This window comes from Oncorhynchus kisutch, linkage group LG3, assembly GCF_002021735.2.
Source record: "Oncorhynchus kisutch isolate 150728-3 linkage group LG3, Okis_V2, whole genome shotgun sequence".
Classification (NCBI taxonomy): domain Eukaryota; kingdom Metazoa; phylum Chordata; class Actinopteri; order Salmoniformes; family Salmonidae; genus Oncorhynchus; species Oncorhynchus kisutch.
Window position 1 is genome coordinate 74,566,757 of NC_034176.2, and position 20,434 is coordinate 74,587,190.

Consider the following 20,434-nt stretch of genomic DNA (forward strand, 5'->3'; position numbering starts at 1 on the left):
TACACTCACTACTTGTAGCTTTATAGTCTGTTTGTTTGTGTTGTTGCATGGCTACGGTTAGCGCCATCAAAAAATGGGGCATGAGGGAGGCCCTGCAATTCTACATTTTTCTAAGTAGTGAGAACGCTTGGGAGCAGGCAATGTTGAAAAGTAATCTTGGGACATGTATTTTTCTTAAATGTAGTTTTGTAATTGACTAAAACAAGCAGACAAAAAGAAAATTGCGTTTGAAAAAGGTCACGTTTGTGCTGTAAGCCAATTAGGTAACCATGGGTTGTTTTCTCCACATGCGGGCGGGGCCGCAACGTTCTATTCAATACCGACTAGGACTATATAGTGTACTATTTTTGACCAGGGTTCGCATAGGGCTCTGGTCAAAAGTTGTGCACTACAGATGTAGGATCTTCATTTGAGAGTTTGCTACAGCAGGAAAATAATCCTGCAGCATTGTGAATTATTATGTGGATTATAATTAACTGACATTTTATCGGATGTTAATACATTTTTTGTAAAGGAAAATCAAATCTGAAATCAAGGTGAATTTACAAACGATCAGAAGCCTTTTTAAACCTCAAATACACTACAAGTTTTACATTTCCTCTATTGCAGGAAAGTTCTATGACAGGGTAGCCTAGTGGTTAGAGCATTGGACTAGTAACTGAAAGGTTGCAAGTTCAAATCCCTGAGCTGACAAGGTACAAATCTGTCATTCTGCTCCTGTACAGGCAGTTAACCCACTGTTCCTAGGCTGTCATTGAAAATAAGAACATGTTCTTAACTGACTTGCCTAGTTAAATAAAGGTTGAAAAAAAGGGGTGATCAAATTAAGATCCTGCATCTGTATGAAAGGAATAGGGTGCAGTTTCAGACACCCAAAGGCTGCATGCTTTTTATATTAGACATAGTTTTGATGGGCAAAGTGTCAGGTCAGTAACTCTGCATACCGGAGTTGGAGTTGGAGTCCAGACACAGACATTGGCTGTAGCTTGGGTGTGGGGTATGGTCCAAGCCTACGTGGGTCTGGGTGTTTGGGGGACTAGGAGTTAGTAGCAGCAGGGCTATTGTTATGGCTACATTGTATCTGTGCATTGAACAGGAAAACACAGGACCCAAATAAATCATTAAAATATAGGGATCATACAGGTTCCACGTCTGGCTCCTCAGGCTTCCTCTAACACAACGCCAAGCATATGAGGCATAAGACCCGAATATGGATGAAGGCAACTGGCTCAGGTTATGCATGAAGCATATAGCCCACGGTTGGGCAACTTTGATGGTGGTAGGGGCCAAACAAATCTAAACGCATCATGAGGGGCAGCAGTTGCGAGGAAAACATTTTAGCAGCCCCTCCTCTTGAGAAAACAGAAATTTTTTAAAGTAAATTTCTGCACATTTTGACATAGGGCGGAGTGAATTGGCAATGGGTCGGAGAGGAAAATGTGATGTTTTACAGCTAATTTACAAAACTTCTACACATTTTGCAATATGGTGGAAAGAAATGTTTGCCGTTTTTGATATGATATCTGAGTAAGACTGACTAACAAAATTAATGAAGGGCCCCCAGCCGGAAATTTAACCATGATTTATCCACAATTCTAACTTGTAAACAGTAAGTTGAGACCCCGACTGAGTTTTTTTTGTGGAAATATATCAGAGGGCCTTCAAATGTTGCCCATCCCTGATATAGCCTATCATATGACTTATTATGTTAGGTTTGTTATCAAAACTGGCAAATTGATTATACATTGATTATACATTTTGCACTAGCCTATTTCTGCAAGTGTAGATGAATACACTGGTTGTGATGTAGTGTAAATGCCTGCAGAAAACCTCAATGGAAGTCCACTGAAAGCAAGTGAAATATATTCAGCTAGGTCTTCAATCTAATCCAGTCAGTCTCCCAAAGAAGACTTACTCAACAGTAATAATTTAAAATGTATGTTGAGGATGTAGGCTACTAATAATGTTTTGAAAATAAATCTGTAACCTTTTTATTGAACAGTCCCAAAACTCCCATCCCTGGCTGTGAGATATTTGTCCACACAGTGACCGTGCTGTGGGGTTATGGAATAACAAGGAGCTCCATGCATTATTAATGAAAGCTCCGCCGCGAATCTGTTCAGAATAATATTAGCCATTTCCCTCCGCCTCATTACTGTGTTTTTAAGCATGTGTTTGGTCGCCATGGACACCCCACTCAACATTTTCTCTCATTCCTTCCCCCCCACCTCCCTCCTATTGAGATTCAGGTCATGGACGGCACTTGCTGTTTTTCATTTTCATTTCATCATAAGCGCTTTTAGGCTGTTGCCAGAGCTTATTTGCAGTTTTCCTGCGGACCTCTTCACTACTGCCTTCTGACAGGACAGATGCTGCAATTAATCACGCCGGACGGAGAAATGGACTCCGTTGCTCCACACAGCGATGAAGAGCCAATCACTACACACTAAGCAACAGCAGCCAGCCCTCAAAATCCAAATTACAAACTAACTAATTGAATACAAAGCCACAATTTTAAAATGATATAAATCGGCGGTATAAAATATGCATGGGTTTTATTTCACAATTTTTTTTACAGGTTTGGTTAAAAATAAATGTCCCTCCCCCCTACATAGTCTAATGGCTTTGCTGCTCATTGTGGATATATGATAATTATTGTTTGCTAGTCTTCCCTCCCCCACTCATTCACCATGTTGATGTAAGCTCAGAGCCCCCTGATGATAGGCTATCTTAGAAATGAAGTAGTTACTATGTGGTGGTACGAAACGGTTAGTTCCTGGTGAAGAAAGAGTCAGAATCCAAAACATTTGTCAGTGAGAATGAGGACTGTTATTGAGACAAGCACCAGTTACATGCTGACTCTTTCCACTCTCAACACTGTTTGTTTGACACAGTTACAAGGGTTGGTACTCCATGTTGAAATCATGTTGCAATCACGCATTTTTCAATATCTAACAATAAGGAGACGTCATACAAAATGATGGATAGTATCGTATAATTGATGTCTCTGGTTGTGTTTTCATTTAAGCTCAAATGTTAAATTAAATGTCCTATTAACAGCTGAAAAATAAGTAGAATATTCATACTAAAATGTATTTATTCTATGCACAGTTTTCAAAAATCAGTTGGATTTTTATCTGTAAGCAAAATACAAACAAATGAATTGCTGCTATTATAACTCATAAAAAAGTATAAAAGAGCAGAAATGCACTACGTGATATAGTAATCATACAGGTCATTTTACCAATGTTTTAATTACAGCCTCACATATTAAAACTTTACAACAGGTGATATGAAAAATGTACAACTTTTCTCTTTTCATCATGGATATATCACTTCATCTGGCAAGAAAATACCCTCATTGCCTTTTCAATTGGCTCTGACAGTGCAACAAAGTGTCTCTGCTACTTCTTCTGTTTACTTTTGATACGTTTTGTAGTATCAAGGAGTACGTAGTGTAAAAATACATCAATCAATCATGAAACCATCAACCTTGATCGTGGAATTTTTCATTTACCATAAAATATCCCCTTTATCACACCAAATAAAAACATAATTTAATTGTTAAACATCTGAGGTAAAAACAAATACATAAAAGGAGGATTTTTTGGAGTGCCAGTTTTACACACTTTTTGAACAAATGGGTATTTTAGTGGAAAGAGGAGGTCCCCAACTCTACAAAACACTTACAGCAGGTTACATTTACAGTTTGATGACATAGGATGACATAAATGATCTTATGGCAGTTTATGTCTCTCAGCCTGTCCATTCCTCCATTCCTCCATCCAGCAACCCCCACAATCCCCCATCCCAAAGACATTTTTCACATCCCTTTTTCCTTAAGATATTGTCTCTTGCCTTCATGCCATAGGATGAATGCGCTCAAATATCACATTGGCCTGAAATGCATGATGGTTTAATGGAGAATTTCCCTTAGGCAATTTGTTAAACAGTTACATCTGCAGGAATGTAGGGCAAGAGAAACATGGGAAAAATTTAGAAAGTCTCATAATATAATGGCCAGTGTGGAAACAAGTTTAATGTGTGGGTTACTGGTCTCCAGTATGGTACCTGTAAGTCATTCAGTTCAGGTGTTCTTCTCTGGGAGAGGTTAGAGCTGCAAAAAATGCCTGTTGAAATCCATTCAATGTGTCCAGTAGTTGAGCTGAACGGACAACTTTGACCTCATAAATAAAGCTCTATCGTTAAATAAAAACAGGGCATTCCTTCCCCTGTGTGAGTCAGGTACACCAGTCCTTTCACAAATGTGCCCAAAGTCAGTTTTGAATTGACTATTGAGCGGAGAAGGACAAGAAAACAAACAATAAACAATCAATGGGCATTTGCCTACCGACTTTTCCTCATAGCGCAGCCTATTTTATAGACAAAATCCAGCTAAGGTATCTGCCCCTTTACACGTCTACGTAGGTATTCATATCCGTCTATAACAATGGACAAGTTCTTTGTAAAACATTCTAATTCTTACACACTTCTTAAGTGTAACTTAGAAAAGCAATGTGGAAATTATGCTTTTATTTCTATTCCTCTTCTTTGAGATAAGATTGATATCTTCCATTTGTTTGGCTCAGTAGATGGAGACCTGGGACAGAACCTGGGCGTGGGCCTGGATCTGGGAGGGGTGTGGCTGCTGGGGGGTGGGTTGGGGACTGCCCATGGAGGCGGAGCTCCCCACTGATTGAGGCGTGCTGGGTGAGTGCTGTGGTGGGGAACACTGGGACTGGTGCTGTTGCTGCTGTTGTTGGAGATGCTGCTGCATCTGCTGCTGGTGGAGCTGCTGCATCTGCATCTGGTGGAGTTGCAGTTGCTGTTGTTGCATGTCATGCCTCTGCTGCTGCTGCTGCTGCTGCTGCTGTTGTTGTTGTTGTTGTTGTTGCTGTTGCTGCTGCTGTTGCTGCATATTGTGTTGCTGCAACTGCTGCTGGAGGTGGTGCTGGAAATGCTGATGCTGCATCTGCTGCTGGATCTGCTGGTGGTGCATCTGCTGCTGCTGCATCTGGTGGTGCTGCAGGTGTTGCTGCATCTGCTGCTGCTGTGTCTGCTGCTGCTGCAGCTGCTGCATGTGCCCCCCCACACCACCCTGCATGGGAGGGCTCATCTGGGACACGGCCGTGGGCTGGGCCCCGGCCACCATGGCCCCTCCTCCACCACCTCCACCCATCTGGTTCAGCAGCTGGGATGGCACACCGTTGGTCATGTTCTGGTGCTGCACTGTCACCGAGGTCACGATCTGGTTGCCCCCCATCCTCATCTGCAGCGGCTTGGGGGCGATGGCCCGTGGCATGCCGTTCTGGAGAGCCTGGGCCATGGAGGACATAGAGGACATGGACGGGTGCTGGGAGAGTGGCGAAGGCAGCATCAGACCTGGGGACAGGCTGGTGGAGGCCAGGGTCTGCTGGACTGAACGGATGGTCTGAGCCTCTGCTGATTCCTGGGCAGCCTGGAAGCGAAACAACAGCATGTTAGATACAGACTAGGAATGGACACTAGACTTACTCACTAAACAAATATGTTTATTTCGACAATAGCCTGAGGTAACAACGTAAAGCTATAAAGCCTCTTACTTTTCTAAGACTCAGGATGTTGATGCAGTTTGTGCAGGAATATTTTAATATCTACAGTTGAAGTCAGAAGTTTACATACACCTTAGCCAAATACATTTAAACTCAGTTTTTCACAATTCAATCCTAGTAAAAATTCCCTGTCTTAGGTCAATTAGGATCACCACTTTATTTTAAGAATGTCCGATGTCAGAATAATAGTAGAGATAATTATTTCTTTCAGCTTTTATTTCTTTCATCACATTCCCAGTGGGTAAGAAATTTACATATGCTCAATTAGTATTTGGTAGCATTGCCTTTAAGTTGTTTAACTTGGGTCAAACGTTTTGGGTAGCCTTCCACAAGCTTCCCACAATAAGTTAGGTGAATTTTGACCCCTTCCTCCAGACAAAGCTGGTTTAACTGAGTCAGGTTTGTAGTCCTCCTTGCTCGTACATGCTTTTTTAGTTATGCCCACACATTTTCTATAGAATTGAGGTCAGGGCTTTTTTGCCACTACTTTGGAAGTATGCTTGGGGTCATTGTCCATTTGGAAGACTCATTTGCGACCAAGCTTTAACCTCCTGACTGATGTCTGGAGATAATTTTCATTCCTCATGATGCCATCTATTTTGTGAAGTGCACCAGTCCCTCCTGCAGCAAAGCACCCCCACAACATGATGCTGCCACCCCGTGCTTCACGGTTGGGATGGTGTTCTTCGCCTTGCAAGACTCACCCTTTTTCCTCCAAACATAACGATGGTCATTGTGGTCAAACAGTTCTATTTTTTGTTTCATCAGGCCAGAGGACATTTCTCCAAAAAATACGATCTTTGTCCCCATGTGCAGTTGCAAACCGTAGTCTGTCTTTTTAATGGCGTTTTTTTGAGCAGTGGCTTCTTCTTTTCTGAGCGGCCTTTCTGGTTATGTCGATATAGGACTCGGTTTACTGTGGACATAGATACTTTTGTACCTGTTTCCTCCAGCATCTTCACAAGGTCCTTTGATGTTGTTCTGGGATTGATTTGCACTTTTCGCACCAAAGTACATTTATCTCTAGGAGACAGAACGCGTCTCCTTCCTGAGCGGTATGACGGCTGCGTGGTCCCATGGTGTTCATACTTGCGTACTATTGTTTGTACAGATAAATGTGGTACCTTCAGGCATTTGGAAATTGCTGAGTTCTGACCCACTGGAATTGTAATACAGTGAATTATAAGTTAAATAATCTGTCTGTAAACAATTGTTGGAAAAATGACTTGTGTCATGCACAAAGTAGATGTCCTAACCGACTTGCCAAAACTATAGTTTGTTAACAAGAAATTTGTGGAGTGGTGGAAAAATGAGTTTTAATGACTCCAACCTAAGTGTATGTAAACTTCCGACTTCAACTGTAAGTTTACTACTTATCACAATGAAATTCAAATCAAATCAATGTTTATTTGTCACATGCACAGGATACTGCATGTATAAATGGTACAGTGAAATGCTACCTTGCAAGTGCTCCTCAACAATGCAGTACAAATATCAATAATAATCAAGTCAAATCAAAAATATAACAGTCAGAAAGTCAGAAATAAAAGTAGGGGTATTGGGCTTCTTTCCAGCAGTTCACACTTCTGTTGGCTGAAAAGTGAAAGCAGTGTCTCACCTTTGAAACCAGGCTGGCGCGGTAGGCAGCGAGGGCTTTTAAATATTCCTTTTTAGCAGCCTCTGTTTTGCTTTTATAGCCCTGTTATGACAAGACGGACAGGTGTGAACGACAGGTGACAAACAAAGGATCACTCTGTAAAGAGATACAACATATAACTGCAGGCATAGGCAGCACAATATAACTGACTAAACAGCCTTCTACTTTTGATGTCTATATTCATCGATTTATTTCTGTGGCTCTCCACATATTGATTGGGAAAAGAGGGGGCGGGAGAAATTATACAATCTGACTTCATGCATCCCCTTAGAGCAATTACTGTTAATTACTGATCATCATGCATTTGCTTCTCAATCAGATATAAAAGTCAAGGGCCCGTATTCACAAAGCATCTCAGAGTAGAAGTGCTCATTCAGGATCTGGTAAGTCTCCCCTGTCCTGTTCATATATAATCGTATTCAGTATGATCTAAAAGGCTACACTGATTCTATATCAACACTCCTAGTCTGAGATGCTATGGCTGCATTTACACAGGTATCCCAATTCAGATTTGTTTTTTATTCCACTAATTGGTCTTTTGACCAATCACATCAGATCGTTTTCAGATTGGTCAAAAGACCAATTAGTGAGAAAAAAATCTGAATTGGGCTGCCTGTGTAAACACAGCCTTTGTGAATGCAGACCCAGTGGTGTAAACGTCATAGTGTAGGACTGTTCTGACAGATAATGATGGATTACCTGCTTCTGTTCCTCTCCCAAGCCATCCCACATGGAGGCCACTATCTTGGAAACCTCTCCGAAGGTGGCGTTGGGGTTTTGACCCTTAATGGCAGCCTGTGTGTCTCTGAAGAACAGGGCATAGGCTGAAACTGGCTTCTGGGGCTCGTTGGGGTCCTTCTTCTTCTTCTTCTTGGGGGTCTTGGGCTTCTTCCCAGCATCTGGTGCTGGGCGCTTCTCTCCCGCCATTACCTGTTACAAGAAGAGTGATCTGGTTTAGACAGATTAATGCAATTCAATGGTGACATGTAGTGCCAAAGGAATTTTATTTTGTTAGACTAGGCAAGTCAGTTAAGAACAAATTCTTATTTACAATGACGGCCTACCCCTGCCAAACCTGGACGACGCTGGGCCAATTGTGCGCCGCCCTATGGGACTCCCAATCACGGCCGGATGTGATGCAGCCTGGATTTAAGCCAGGGACTGCAGTGACACCGCTTGTACTGAGATGCTGCGCCACTCAGGAGCCCAAATGTGCATGTGACACTTTACTAACACAACCACCCTCAACAAATGTATATGAATATCAAGCAGTCACTGTGCTATTCAATCAGGTCTATTTCACACTAAAGTGAGCACAGTCTTAGTGTAGCCTTCTTTAAAATGTGTTTTTATTTAAGGCCCTTTCATGGAGTTTTCCTCACTCACCCTATTGTCCTGGTCTTGGTCGTCCTCGTTGATAGAGCTGGAGGGTGAGGGCGTGGCCGACTTGCTGGTTGGTGGTGAGGGCGAAGTATGGGGGATTTTGGGTCCTGTCATGTTCAGGCCCAGCTGGGCGCTGAGCTGGGACTGGTTGATGGTGGTCAGCTGGTTCCGGGACATCATACCATTGGGGTTGTTCATGCTGATGATGGATCTCATGACCATGGCGGGGTTAGGGGGGTACTGGCGGAGGTGGCCCTGCATGTTCTGAATCAGAGGAGAAAGAGGGAAACGTCAGTAAATATGACAGCATCTTTTAAGAGACTGTACTGTATCTGTAGCCTGGTACCAGATCTGTTTGTGCTATATAGCCATTTGTTTGGCATCACAACCAAGTGGGACTTGGCTATACAGCACTAACAGATATTGGACCAGAGCATAGCAGTAAAATAATCTGGTCATCACATTCTTCCAGACTGTCACATGGTCACAATGCATCACATAACATAACACATGGCCCTGGGTCTTTAACTTCTCCCATTATCAACTTTGTTGAATTATCTTGAAACCTGAGTCGCCAGTTTGATCTGCCATTAATAGATGGCTTCACTGCTCAATTGATACGGTTCACAACACTCTATTGTATGGAAATCTGTGGCACAGCTTTGACTGCTCAGACCCTGGTGTATAATGGACTGAGTTAGTACCCTTGAGATGGTTAGGCTACATAACCTCAAATGCCAGGACAAAAACATGTGTATGCACAATGACTACCTCAAAGACATTTTGGATTTAATGCCCATGCAACAAATAAAAATGCTATACATTTCTGTGAAGTCTGACATTTTGAAGGTTATACATTTCCCCTGGCTGGCAGATGGGGGCACAAAACGATACCTCCTCCAGTATGTTTCGAAATTAAATGCTATCTGCTGGCAGGTTTCATAGATCATACTTTAACTGCCAAGGAGTGAAAAATATTTCTATATAATCAACTCTATAAATCAACTGGCTGAAAGATACGATTGGCGTGTCATGGCCATTCTTCTTCCTCTTTTTACCGTTGTGGGTATATCATACCATCTTCACATTTTCTAATATATTTTCCAGATTAAACATTATGGTTTTCAAAAGCTCTTTGTGTAAAGAGAGAGGAAGAGGTAGGTGTTTGCATTGATTGCACAGAGGATGGAATTACATGCCCTGCCATTCTCTCAGAGGGGAGAATGATCAACGGTGCAGCGGAGCTGACAGGGAATAGTGAAAAATAACCGAACACAACAAACATGTGATTTGTTTGGGAGGTGTGTGTGTGTGTGTGTGTGTGTGTGTGTGTGTGTGTGTGTTCGTGTGTTCTCCCTGAGTAACATCCATCTGGTATTCAGCAGCAGCACAAACTCCATCTCTCCCAACATCAACACATCATATACCCACACACCTTGCTTTATTGAGAGAACCGTACGAACCCTGTCTTCAAAACAATATTCAAACACCTTCTCAGAACAGAAACATATTGAATTTACAATCCATTTGTCTCCCATCTTTCTCATATGCCATGTCTACTACTTATCATAAAACAGTACAAGGCAGATATGTATTCAATATTTACATAGAAATACTCCACCAGTGACGGAATATAATACAATTTATAGACATATTTTTCTGATGATGCAAACATGCAAACCATTCAATTCGCTCTTTGAATAAATGGTGAAATAAACTTGAGCAATGGGATAACGATGTAATGTTGACTTACATATCTTCAGTTTGAAACCGTTCCACTTGATGTGTAAGTCTCATTGTCACCTCCAGCAGTGACTCTCTGCTCATTGAGAGCATCACAGATGAAACACACTGAGCTCTTTAGCCATGACTATCTTTGTAACAACATTTCAACACTTCAACACAATATCACAATGATGCAATATCACTTAGAGCAATGACACATCCTGCCATTTGTGTCAAATGTTGAGTTTTCTTCATAACAGCGACGGTCATAGCATTCAAAGATCGTTTGCCTTTCAAAATGTATCTTGTGTTTGCTGGCTTTAGTGATAGCTGGCCTTTTTGTAAATGGGTTTGTGGTGAAATAGCTTACACTAGTGTTACAATAATATCACATAACCCAGCTTGCTAAAAAGACTATAGTTGTATAATATTATAAACTGGACTGGTGGCTATAAACACATCTACGGCTCTTTACAACTCACAACTACTTACCAAAAAGAGTGAGTTATTAATGTAATCTATATGAAAAAACTATATATTTGCTATGTAACTACAGTGTTAAAAAATGACCATGTATGTAAAATGTGTGTAACATATATGCTGTATGTAACAGAAAAGCTGTACAAACAAAGTTTGAAGAGGAGTGAGTGATTATAGAGTAGGCGAACGTACCCTAGCTTAGGCCTAATATTAACACATCTATGTTAACCATACTATCAACACACCCCTGGATAGTACTAGTCCCTGAGAAAGGATATCATCATTTCCAGCTACAGTGGCTGTGATTGTAATGTGTGAATCTGCAACAAGTCTGTTAATTTATGTCCTTCTGTCCTCTCATTTGCATTTTAATTGGAATATTGTCTGCATCCCAAATGGCACCCTATTCTTTATATAGTGTATACTTTTAACCAGGGCACAAAGTGCACTATGTAGGGAATAGGGTGCCTTTGGGACGCAGATATTGTCTGCAGTCACAGCAGACATCTAAGAAGATAGCTTGATAGTCATCATAAATCTGTAAATAAATCCTTATCTCGAATGCACAGTGGCCAGATGTGACAAGCCAACCCCTTCTCTTCTCTCCCCTATCAGGCTCCATCCAACTAGTGTGTGTGTGTGTGTGTGTGTGTGTGTGTGTGTGTGTGTGTGTGTGTGTGTGTGTGTGTGTGTGTGTGTGTGTGTGTGTGTTTGTATACATGGACATGTGTATCAAACACAAGTAAACCCAGAGTCTATGCAATCTACTCTCCAATCAATCAATCAGTCTCTCAACATCTATGCCTTTTAAAAAACCTCAAGCTCAAGGAGCCAGCAGCAAAATGATACACAGCAAGTCATGTGTACCTGTCAAGCTGTCACAAGCATATTGTCTTGTTTGATAGAAGGTTGTTGGCTTTGACTACACATCCTATCCTCTCCTCTGCACCAAAGCATCCCAACAACTATGAATAAGATGCAATAAAAAACAAAACAATAGCCGAGACCCTTCCACAACACACTGGCTAATAAACACAGCAGCTGGACTGAAAATGCAACATTACTCATTCAGAAGTACCAGAGATAAAATCTCAATAGCAGCGATGTCAATGAAAAGAGCCTTGGGTCTGTTCTTGAAGATATTGGAATCAGAATTTGGGGAGGTGGGAAATTTATTACCAGTGGCACTGTGTGAGCCGTAACAGGCTGAAAAAAAATGTTAACAAGTTCAATTTCCATTCAATCAACGACAGAGGCTCTTGGAAATGTTCCATTGCAGAAGAGGGGTAAAATCATCTATATGGTAATTATAAGGATGAGTCCCCCAGTAACTTTCGCCAGCATGAAAGGTCAGTCCTATTAAAGATAGTTTATCAGTCCTCTGCACATAGTCCTTTACTGCATGTGCTTTTAAACGGGAACATCTTATTTTCTTACTCCTCCCTTGTCGGCTCCCTGGCCGCAGAACCTTGGTGCTTAAGCCAAATGAGAAAAATGGAATTTAGAATGCTGGTAAAGGCTATAATAGCATGAAGATAATTTTTTTTTCGACTCCTCTCTCCTGTCTCTGGCTTTAACAAACCTCACGTTATACTGCTGCGCATATACACAGTCACAGTCCGTCCACTGACTAACCCCTCTCCATCCAACCTCCAAGCCCAAAAACAAATTCTTCCCTTCCACAACCCCATTTTATCTGACAATGAAGGGTTACAAATCCCCTTCTCCCACAATGAATGTCCCCCGTCCCAAAACCCTTCCTTCCCCCATTTCTCCCGGTGCACTGTGGGTATTTAAAAGTTGTTCAACATGATATCATTTCATTTCAAGCGCTGGCTGCATGAGAAAACTAAATTACAGAATCAATCACACAGAAGGTCAGGTTGAGACTTCATTACAAGGATTGCATGCCTGCATGAATATCTTTCACTTCTGACTGACCCAATATGTCACAACATCTGTCTGGCTGAAAGTAAAAAGAGAAAAGAAACAGGACGAAGAAAACAATGACAAAAAAAATCCACTCTCTGAAATGGATGTACAACTGATGTCAGTGCTACTCAGCTTGGAAGGAAGATAAGAGAGTGTAAAAAAATAACATTTCTGCAACACTGGTCATATTTTCCATTTTATTCAAGACACAGTGGTTTGTGACGGGTCAGAATCTAGGGGATTACATTCATAGACTATCTGTACATTATCAGGGTGTAATTAACCGTACTGTACATACAGTCAGCTACAAATCCCCAGGTCAGACCCAATTGCATGGCATTGCTGGGTGTTGGCTATAGAGGAAAACAACTGTGGATGAATGTACTAGTCTAGCTGGCTAAATGTGTGTTTGTAATAAGTCATTAGGGTGAACGTAGCGCAAATGATGCAGATTAGATTCCTACTGACTAGATTTTGGCAAATAGTCCGTATGTATTCATGTAAATACAATAAACATGCATCTCTGCATCAATTTTGGGCAACAAACCTAGAAAGATACATTTTACTCCATATTCATTTCTACTCAAGTGGGATATTTGGGCTATTTCTAACCCAATTATGAAGATATGACACATAGAAGAGACCTTTTATAGACAGCCATATCCACCCATGCTTTTACTTTCTTACAAGGGAGGAAACACAGGAAAAGTCTAATTCTGTGCAAAGATACAGTAGAGAAGACAGGGAGATTTTCTGAAATAGCACCCAGAGGTCTGTGCAGTGCATTAGAGAGAGAGAGAGAGAGAGAGAGAGAGAGAGAGAGAGAGAGAGAGAGAGAGAGAGAGAGAGAGAGAGAGAGAGAGAGAGAGAACAAGAGAGAGAGAGAGAGAGAGAGAACAAGAGAGAAAACGAAAGCAAGAATGAAGGGAACTCTAAATAAATAGATACCAGTTCCACTTCCAATAGTATTTGGCACTATTGACAGAGAACAAATCACAAATCAGGAGGACACATGCAGCGAGACACAAATAACAGTCAGAAGCTTGTTAGGAGAGCAGATTAAATAAATAATGACTTGCTTTCTGCCAGCCGTTTCTGACTGTCTGCAGCCCACAGAAATGTACTTCTCTTTGTAGAACCATTGCATTTGTGGCCAATTTGCTAGACATACATGGAGCATTAGGGGAATGGAATTAATGGAACACTTGGCAGAGCAACTACATGGAGGGGGATTTGAAAATGGTACAGGTACATTGTACACCCATTGGTTTGTTTTTTCTGTCATGGTGGTGTAGAGAGAGGCTATCACAGTTACGAATTACCCACTGCCACAGAGCTAAGAGAACAGAGAAAACTATTTGGGGAATATGAAAACTGTGGCTGGTTGGGAAACGTACTTACTATGGTTTATTTGCATGGTTTATTTATATGTCCTTGCAAACGTTTCAAATAAGAGATACACAACAGTGTAGTGTACATAATGTTGTCCCCCAATGTCATTCCACTGACAAAATGAACCTAAAATGTAATAACACTTTTATAAACACTATATAGTTCATTAAAATAGTTACTTCCCGCAACCCTTTTCAAATCTCAAACCAAAGACAATGGCATAGATCAATGTCATTTCCCTGCATTGTCTCTGTGTTCAGGACTTTTGGGGATCAATCCCATATCCAGAATATAATGGAGTTCACGGTCGGTAAGCCTTTCTGCCTTTCTGTCTGTGGTACAATGTTTGCTGAGTGATAAAGGAGCAGAGCAGTGTGCAACAGACTCCCAGTGACAATGCCACGAGGCAAAGGAGCAGAAACCGCACATTCTTTCCCTGTAGTTTTAATAGAGTCTCCTTACAATCAGAGACATGAGCCATGCAAATGGTGTTAAAGAGGAATAATGTTGGAGAATCAAATCTAATCCTCCACCAAGTCGTGAGAACAGTCAGGACTGTAATTGTGTCAAGGTTCCGTTTCTTCTCCAGATGTAAAAAAGCTTAACTGACCATGAAATGAAAATTCTTTAGGCAAAAGCCTTCCGGGGCTCGCTTATGCAGCACAGATATTTTAAAAGCTGCAATTATTTTACATGCCAGCAGCATGGAAGGGAGGAAAAAAGGCAATAAAATATGCTAGTGCCTGCCCATATCGGAATGTAAATACATATTCTGTAATATCATATGCGATTCACCATATGTGTCTGGTTTAAAAGTGGGTGGTCTGAAATACATTTTTACATGCATAATATGGCTAAAACTATCATGAACTATCACATTTGTTCAATGTGATGATTTTTTGCAGTTCAGCCCCAAAAAACACAGCATCAATATCATCATCTCTCAGCAAGTGACCTCTCCACGTTTCCTCCTCAAAAAAATCTATAACATAGAACTCTATCAACATAAAGAAAGTGATTACTGGGTTCCGGAACCATTCCACATTTTCTCATCCACACCAATGGACAGGAAGGCTAAGCTGGATATCCATTCATTGACTCCCTTTCTAAGTACTCACACCGAAAGGTTAATTCTAGTAGCATCGTGTTATTTAACCAAATACAAAACCTGGGATTCTGAACTCTGAAACAAAGCTCTGTCTGTTAGTTGACTGAGTGCATTCAGGCTCTGAACATAACAACATGTAGATAAAGGCATGGAAACACATCATGTGACAGTGGAGGGGACAGGACAGAACAGAATGATTCATCAGCATCTACAGAACAGGGTTTCTGGAACCAACATACGGACCCATGAAACAGTGGCACTTTTTGGGGACTCACTTTCACCACTCCCTGTGGGGGAAAAAATACATTGTGCCATCATGCCCATGATCCATTCATATCTTTTCCTATTACAAAGAGAGTTATTTTGGTAGGCTTTGTTTTTCCTTTATAAACCCAAACAGAATTCAGTATTTACATACTGCGACCATTGTCTAGCTAGCATTGTGATACTATTCCATCCTCCAGCTTTATAAACGGGCCAGATGCTGTGCCAGATGCAGTAACAACTGGAGGTGTGCACTGAGTGCAGTGAAGGTTACTCTATGGCCTAATAAAGGGTAAGGGTATTCTCCAGGTACTCAGATCATACTGTAATGGTCACATGGGCTCTCCTGACCTTTTTTATTTATATGTTTATATGACATCACCTTGATCCTGTACCCAAGTGTTGGTGCCTGGTACTCTATTTTCTCTGTGCATGAACAAATTCATCAGATTGACACCTTATACCCGCCCTAGCCCTATAATTATTGAAGAGCCTATGCATGTGACTGTAGTATCTATTAAACCCCTCAACCCTAAGTGTTGGTCCAGTCTAGTACTCACCAATGGCAGGCCGTTGATGCTGGAGAGCCCCTCCTGGTCCATGAGGTTGCGTGAGATGGTGATGGAGGGCAGCTCCAGGCTCTGAGGGGGGAACTGGGGGGTGAAGGGTCCCCTGTGCTGGAGCGGGTGCCCTGGGAAGGGGGAGTCCACATCCGATAGGCCCAGGCCAGACTCTGTCTCTGGAGGAGGGGTGATGGGAGGGATCTCAAACTCCTCATCTCCTAGGCTGGGGGTGTGGAATGTCTAGAGAGCAGATAGGGAGAGGGAAGAACATAGTCATATCATTGGATTCATGTTTACGAATAAATACAGATCATGTGTACTGTAAAGGAAACTAGTAGTGAAAGTTGGCTGAGCGAGAAAAAGGAAGGAAAAGCACACTGTCACTTCAATGTATTAATTTATGATCAGTGTATGTGTGCTGTCGCTACAAGCCTAGATACTTTATAATGACATTTAGCTAAAACTATCTGCAGATGTAGGATCTTAATTTGAGCCAGTTTGTTACAGCAGGAAAATAATCCTGCAGCAACAGGAAATGTGAATTATTATGTGAATTATAATTCATGGAAATAATAGAAAAATAGGCACATCCAATTCATCAGGTGCAGGCCAGAAGAACGTATCAAAGAAAGAATACACAACTCTGGAATGATCCCAATGATCATGTTACAGAGAACTTTCCTGCAATGCAGGAAATGTTAAATGTGTAGTGTATTTGAGGTGTAAAAATTATTCTGAAGTTTGTAATTTCCACTTCAAAATTTCAGAGTAGATTTTTCCTTTTGAAAAATGTGTCAACCCCTACAAAAATGTCCATGAATTATAATCAAAGGAAAAAAGGAATATCTGCAACTCTCCTATGCTCCCATGGGGATTTAATCAGACGCACAGAACAGACAACGTTTCAATCCGAGTTGGAATCATTCTTATCTCTCATACCTTCATGAAGCCTTCCTTTCAGGGATGTATTGTTTAAAGGAGGAGAAGTTCGGTGGAGTGGTACTAACACTTGTCTGTAACCACACAGAGATGTAACATTTCTTAAAACCCATTAAAGTTCACTCTGAGCAAAGTAAGGAGGGAAGAGAGAAAAAGAAGCAACTATAAAAAAGTGAAGAAATCATGAGAGAGGACCGGATACATGATAAAAGCCCTTTAATCTCAGGGATGGAAGATCTTGGGTCTGAAGTGCAAAGAAAATACACGTCACAGAAACATGGGTTTAAAGAAAATGTTCTGAGAAATATTACGCTTGGCCAGAAGGGTTTCTCATTGTTCCCCTTGGTTGAACCCTTAAATCTGCTCATCAAACAGTCTAATCCCTCTGCCTGCGGAATTCAAGCTTTTGGTCACACTTAATTAGCTTATTTGGATTCTTGGAGATGGTACCGACTGCTCTGCTCACCTACTCTTGTCTTCATTGGTACATTCCTTAAGCCACTCTGTAAAAGGCCAACATATTCACATAGCGACCCACAATGACCACATGCATATAGGACGCGCCACAATTGGATACAGCCACTACTAGCATGGCAGTCAAGATACTCTTTCCTCAATATCAAAGGTCTTAAATCGAGTTGAAAAACATATTTCTGTTAGCTTTAGGTTAGTGTGTTGATATCAGTGTTAATACACTTTTTACCAGGGCAAGCTTAGAGGGGAGGCTGGAACAGAAGTCCATCAGCCTCTCTCTCTCTCTTTCTCTCTCTCTTTTTCTAGAACAGGCAATGAAAAAACCCAAGGCAGTGGCAGCAGAGGGAATATGCCAGCCTAGTCCTTGATTAGAGAGTAGTAATATTTCTGTTGCTTGCTTTGGCACACAGACACTTGAAACTAATTCAATGCCTACTCAGGGCAGCTGTCTCTGATGAATTCCAGCGATAGAGACAGCTAATAGAGTTGTATTTTCCTGTTCCCCTAGTTTCAGACCACTTTTAAACTTTCTGATGCTTGTTTCACTGCAGTTCAAGCAGTTATCCTTTCTGAAGGAGCCACTGCATGTTCATCACAGCTCTGGACTCAGGCTTAAGGCTTCCTCATGCTTCGGTTTGGAGGGTGCCTAGCCGGACTCGGCTAGGCGCACCAAACTAGTGTGCTCGCATACCTTCGACCTTCGCTTGAAAAGACCTTCACTTGAAAATTTTGACCATTACCATTATTACTAGTTGAGACGCTGTAGCCAGTATATAATTCCTCAAAATGAAAGACTAATCTAAGGTAACAACAACAACAAAATTGGTCATTCATTTGGATGTTTTTGCCAATGAGATCTTCGTCGCACAATTTTACGTCTAACTAGGATGTTGGGTTTAGTATTTCTCAAGTGAAAAAATGTACATGAAAACGAGTCGTCTATCGTTGAATGACAACAAACATGTCCTTGAACAATCCCTACTGTTGACCAATTACAGACGAAGGGGCACAGATTCAGCTTGCCTTGAGAAAAAATATTGTGTGCATGAACAGACGAAAAAACTCTTGCCGAAGGCCAAAACGAACAAAAATGTCACAAAATGTCATCATAATATATGCATGAACTGTTTCAGTTGGGAAGCAAACGGACACTTTTATACTGTCTTAGAAAAAAGGGTTCCAAAAGGGTTCTTTGGCTGTCCCCATAGGATAACCCTTTTTGGTTCCACATAGAACCCTTTTGGGTTCCATGTAGAACCCTTTGTGGAAAAGGTCCTACATAGAACCCAAAAGAGTTTTACCTGGATTCAAAATGGGTTCTCCTATGGAGACAGCCAAGGAACCATTTTGGAACCCTTTTTTTCAAAAGGGGTTCTTCAAAGAGTTCTCCTATAGGAACAGCCAAAGAACCATTTACGGTTCGAGATTTATATTTTTTCTAAGAGTGTAGAGGAGAGCAGGATACATTACAGAAAGCTTTAAACAAACCATTTACTGTGCTCTACTCTACTACTGCCATCTTATTTCATGTTAACGTCACTGAAAAAACACTGGAACCTGTTTTGTCTCCATGCCTAACAATGAAAACACAAAGTGTTTAAAACATAAATAGTGTAAAAAGGGAACTGTCATGACTCAACGGTGTAGAGCTACAGCCAGGGCCATATGGCAGTGATCAGGAGAGAACATCATCATCACAGGCTTCATTACCAATCTGAACCAGTCATTAGAGAAGAATGATGTGCAGTAAAAAGGGCCTCTGTTTGTTTGGCTGGTTTCACAGGCCTCAGAAGGATACTTTAGGGGAGGAAAAAAGGACATCACCATTACATTCATTTGTATTACTCTCTGACCTTTTCATATGGGTACAACTTGCCAAGATCTGTGTGGAAGAAGCTAAACCAGGACAGTGAACAGAGCTGGATAGGGATGTTGGACCGTAGGCTGATGCATTGTGGCCTGAATTATAGTGGCAAGCACAATGAGGTTTGAGACAGCCTTCCCTTAGATGAAGGTGAGCAAAGGTGAGTTCCATTTTTATAGTAAAACAGAGCAAATGTGACTGTGACCTTTCAGATAAACAGACCTGCCCCTGGCAGGAATAGAGGAATGCTTTTTTCCTAGTTTCTGCTAAATAGTGTAACGGAGGGAGGGAAGGAGGAAGGGAGGGAGAGAGAGAGGAAGTGAGATCGCTATCAAAGACTGTGGTTGTGTTCCTCGTCTCCCGTCCTTAATGATGATCCAAATTAACATCTGCACAAGTTGGGACAAACTTGAAAATTGAGACATGAAGTTAGCTAAGGCTCATCTGGGGTACGGAGGGAGTGTGTCAGCTGTCAGTGCAGCGCAGGCCTCTATTCTTATAGCCTTTAGCCGTACCATTATCCTACTTCTCCTTTGTTCCTCTGGTGATGTAGAGGTTAATGCAGGACCTGCAGTGCCTAGCCCCACACCTACTCCCCAGGTGCTCTCATTTGCTGACTTCTGTAACCGTAAAAGCCTTGGTTTCATGCATGTTAACATTAGAAGCCTACTCCCTAAGTTTGCTTTATTCACTGCTTTAGCACTCTGCTAACCCAGATGTCTTAGCCGTGTCTGAATCATGGCTTAGGAAAACCACCAAAAACCATGAAATTTCCATCCCTAACTATAACATTTTCCGACAAGATAGAACTGCCAAAGGGGGTGGTGTTACAATCTACTGCAGAGATAGCCTGCCGAGTTCTGTCTTACTATCCAGGTCTGTACCCAAACAATTCGAGCTTCCACTTTTAAAAATTCATCTTTCCAGAAACAAGTCTCACACTGTTGCCGCTTGCTTATAGACCACCCTCTGCCCGAACTGTGCCCTGGACATAATATGTGAATTGATTGCCCTCCATCTATCCTCAGAGCTCGTGCTGCTAGGTGACCTAAACTGTGACAT

General features: G+C 41.5%; 1 protein-coding gene across 1 annotated transcript in view; it reads right to left on the reverse strand.

Moving 5' to 3' along the window:
* Nucleotides 1–3,235: 3,235 nt before the first annotated feature.
* LOC109874969 (TOX high mobility group box family member 3-like) overlaps nt 3,236–20,434 on the reverse strand; it is a 63,989-nt gene continuing 46,790 nt past the window's right edge. Inside the window, exons 3-7 of the mRNA XM_031814619.1 lie at nt 16,093–16,335; nt 8,635–8,895; nt 7,948–8,178; nt 7,210–7,290; nt 3,236–5,458 (exon numbers count right to left, since the gene is read on the reverse strand). Of these exons, the coding sequence (XP_031670479.1) occupies nt 4,586–5,458; nt 7,210–7,290; nt 7,948–8,178; nt 8,635–8,895; nt 16,093–16,335 (1,689 nt within the window). The 3' untranslated portion in view covers nt 3,236–4,585. The remainder of the gene's footprint in view (nt 5,459–7,209; nt 7,291–7,947; nt 8,179–8,634; nt 8,896–16,092; nt 16,336–20,434) is intronic.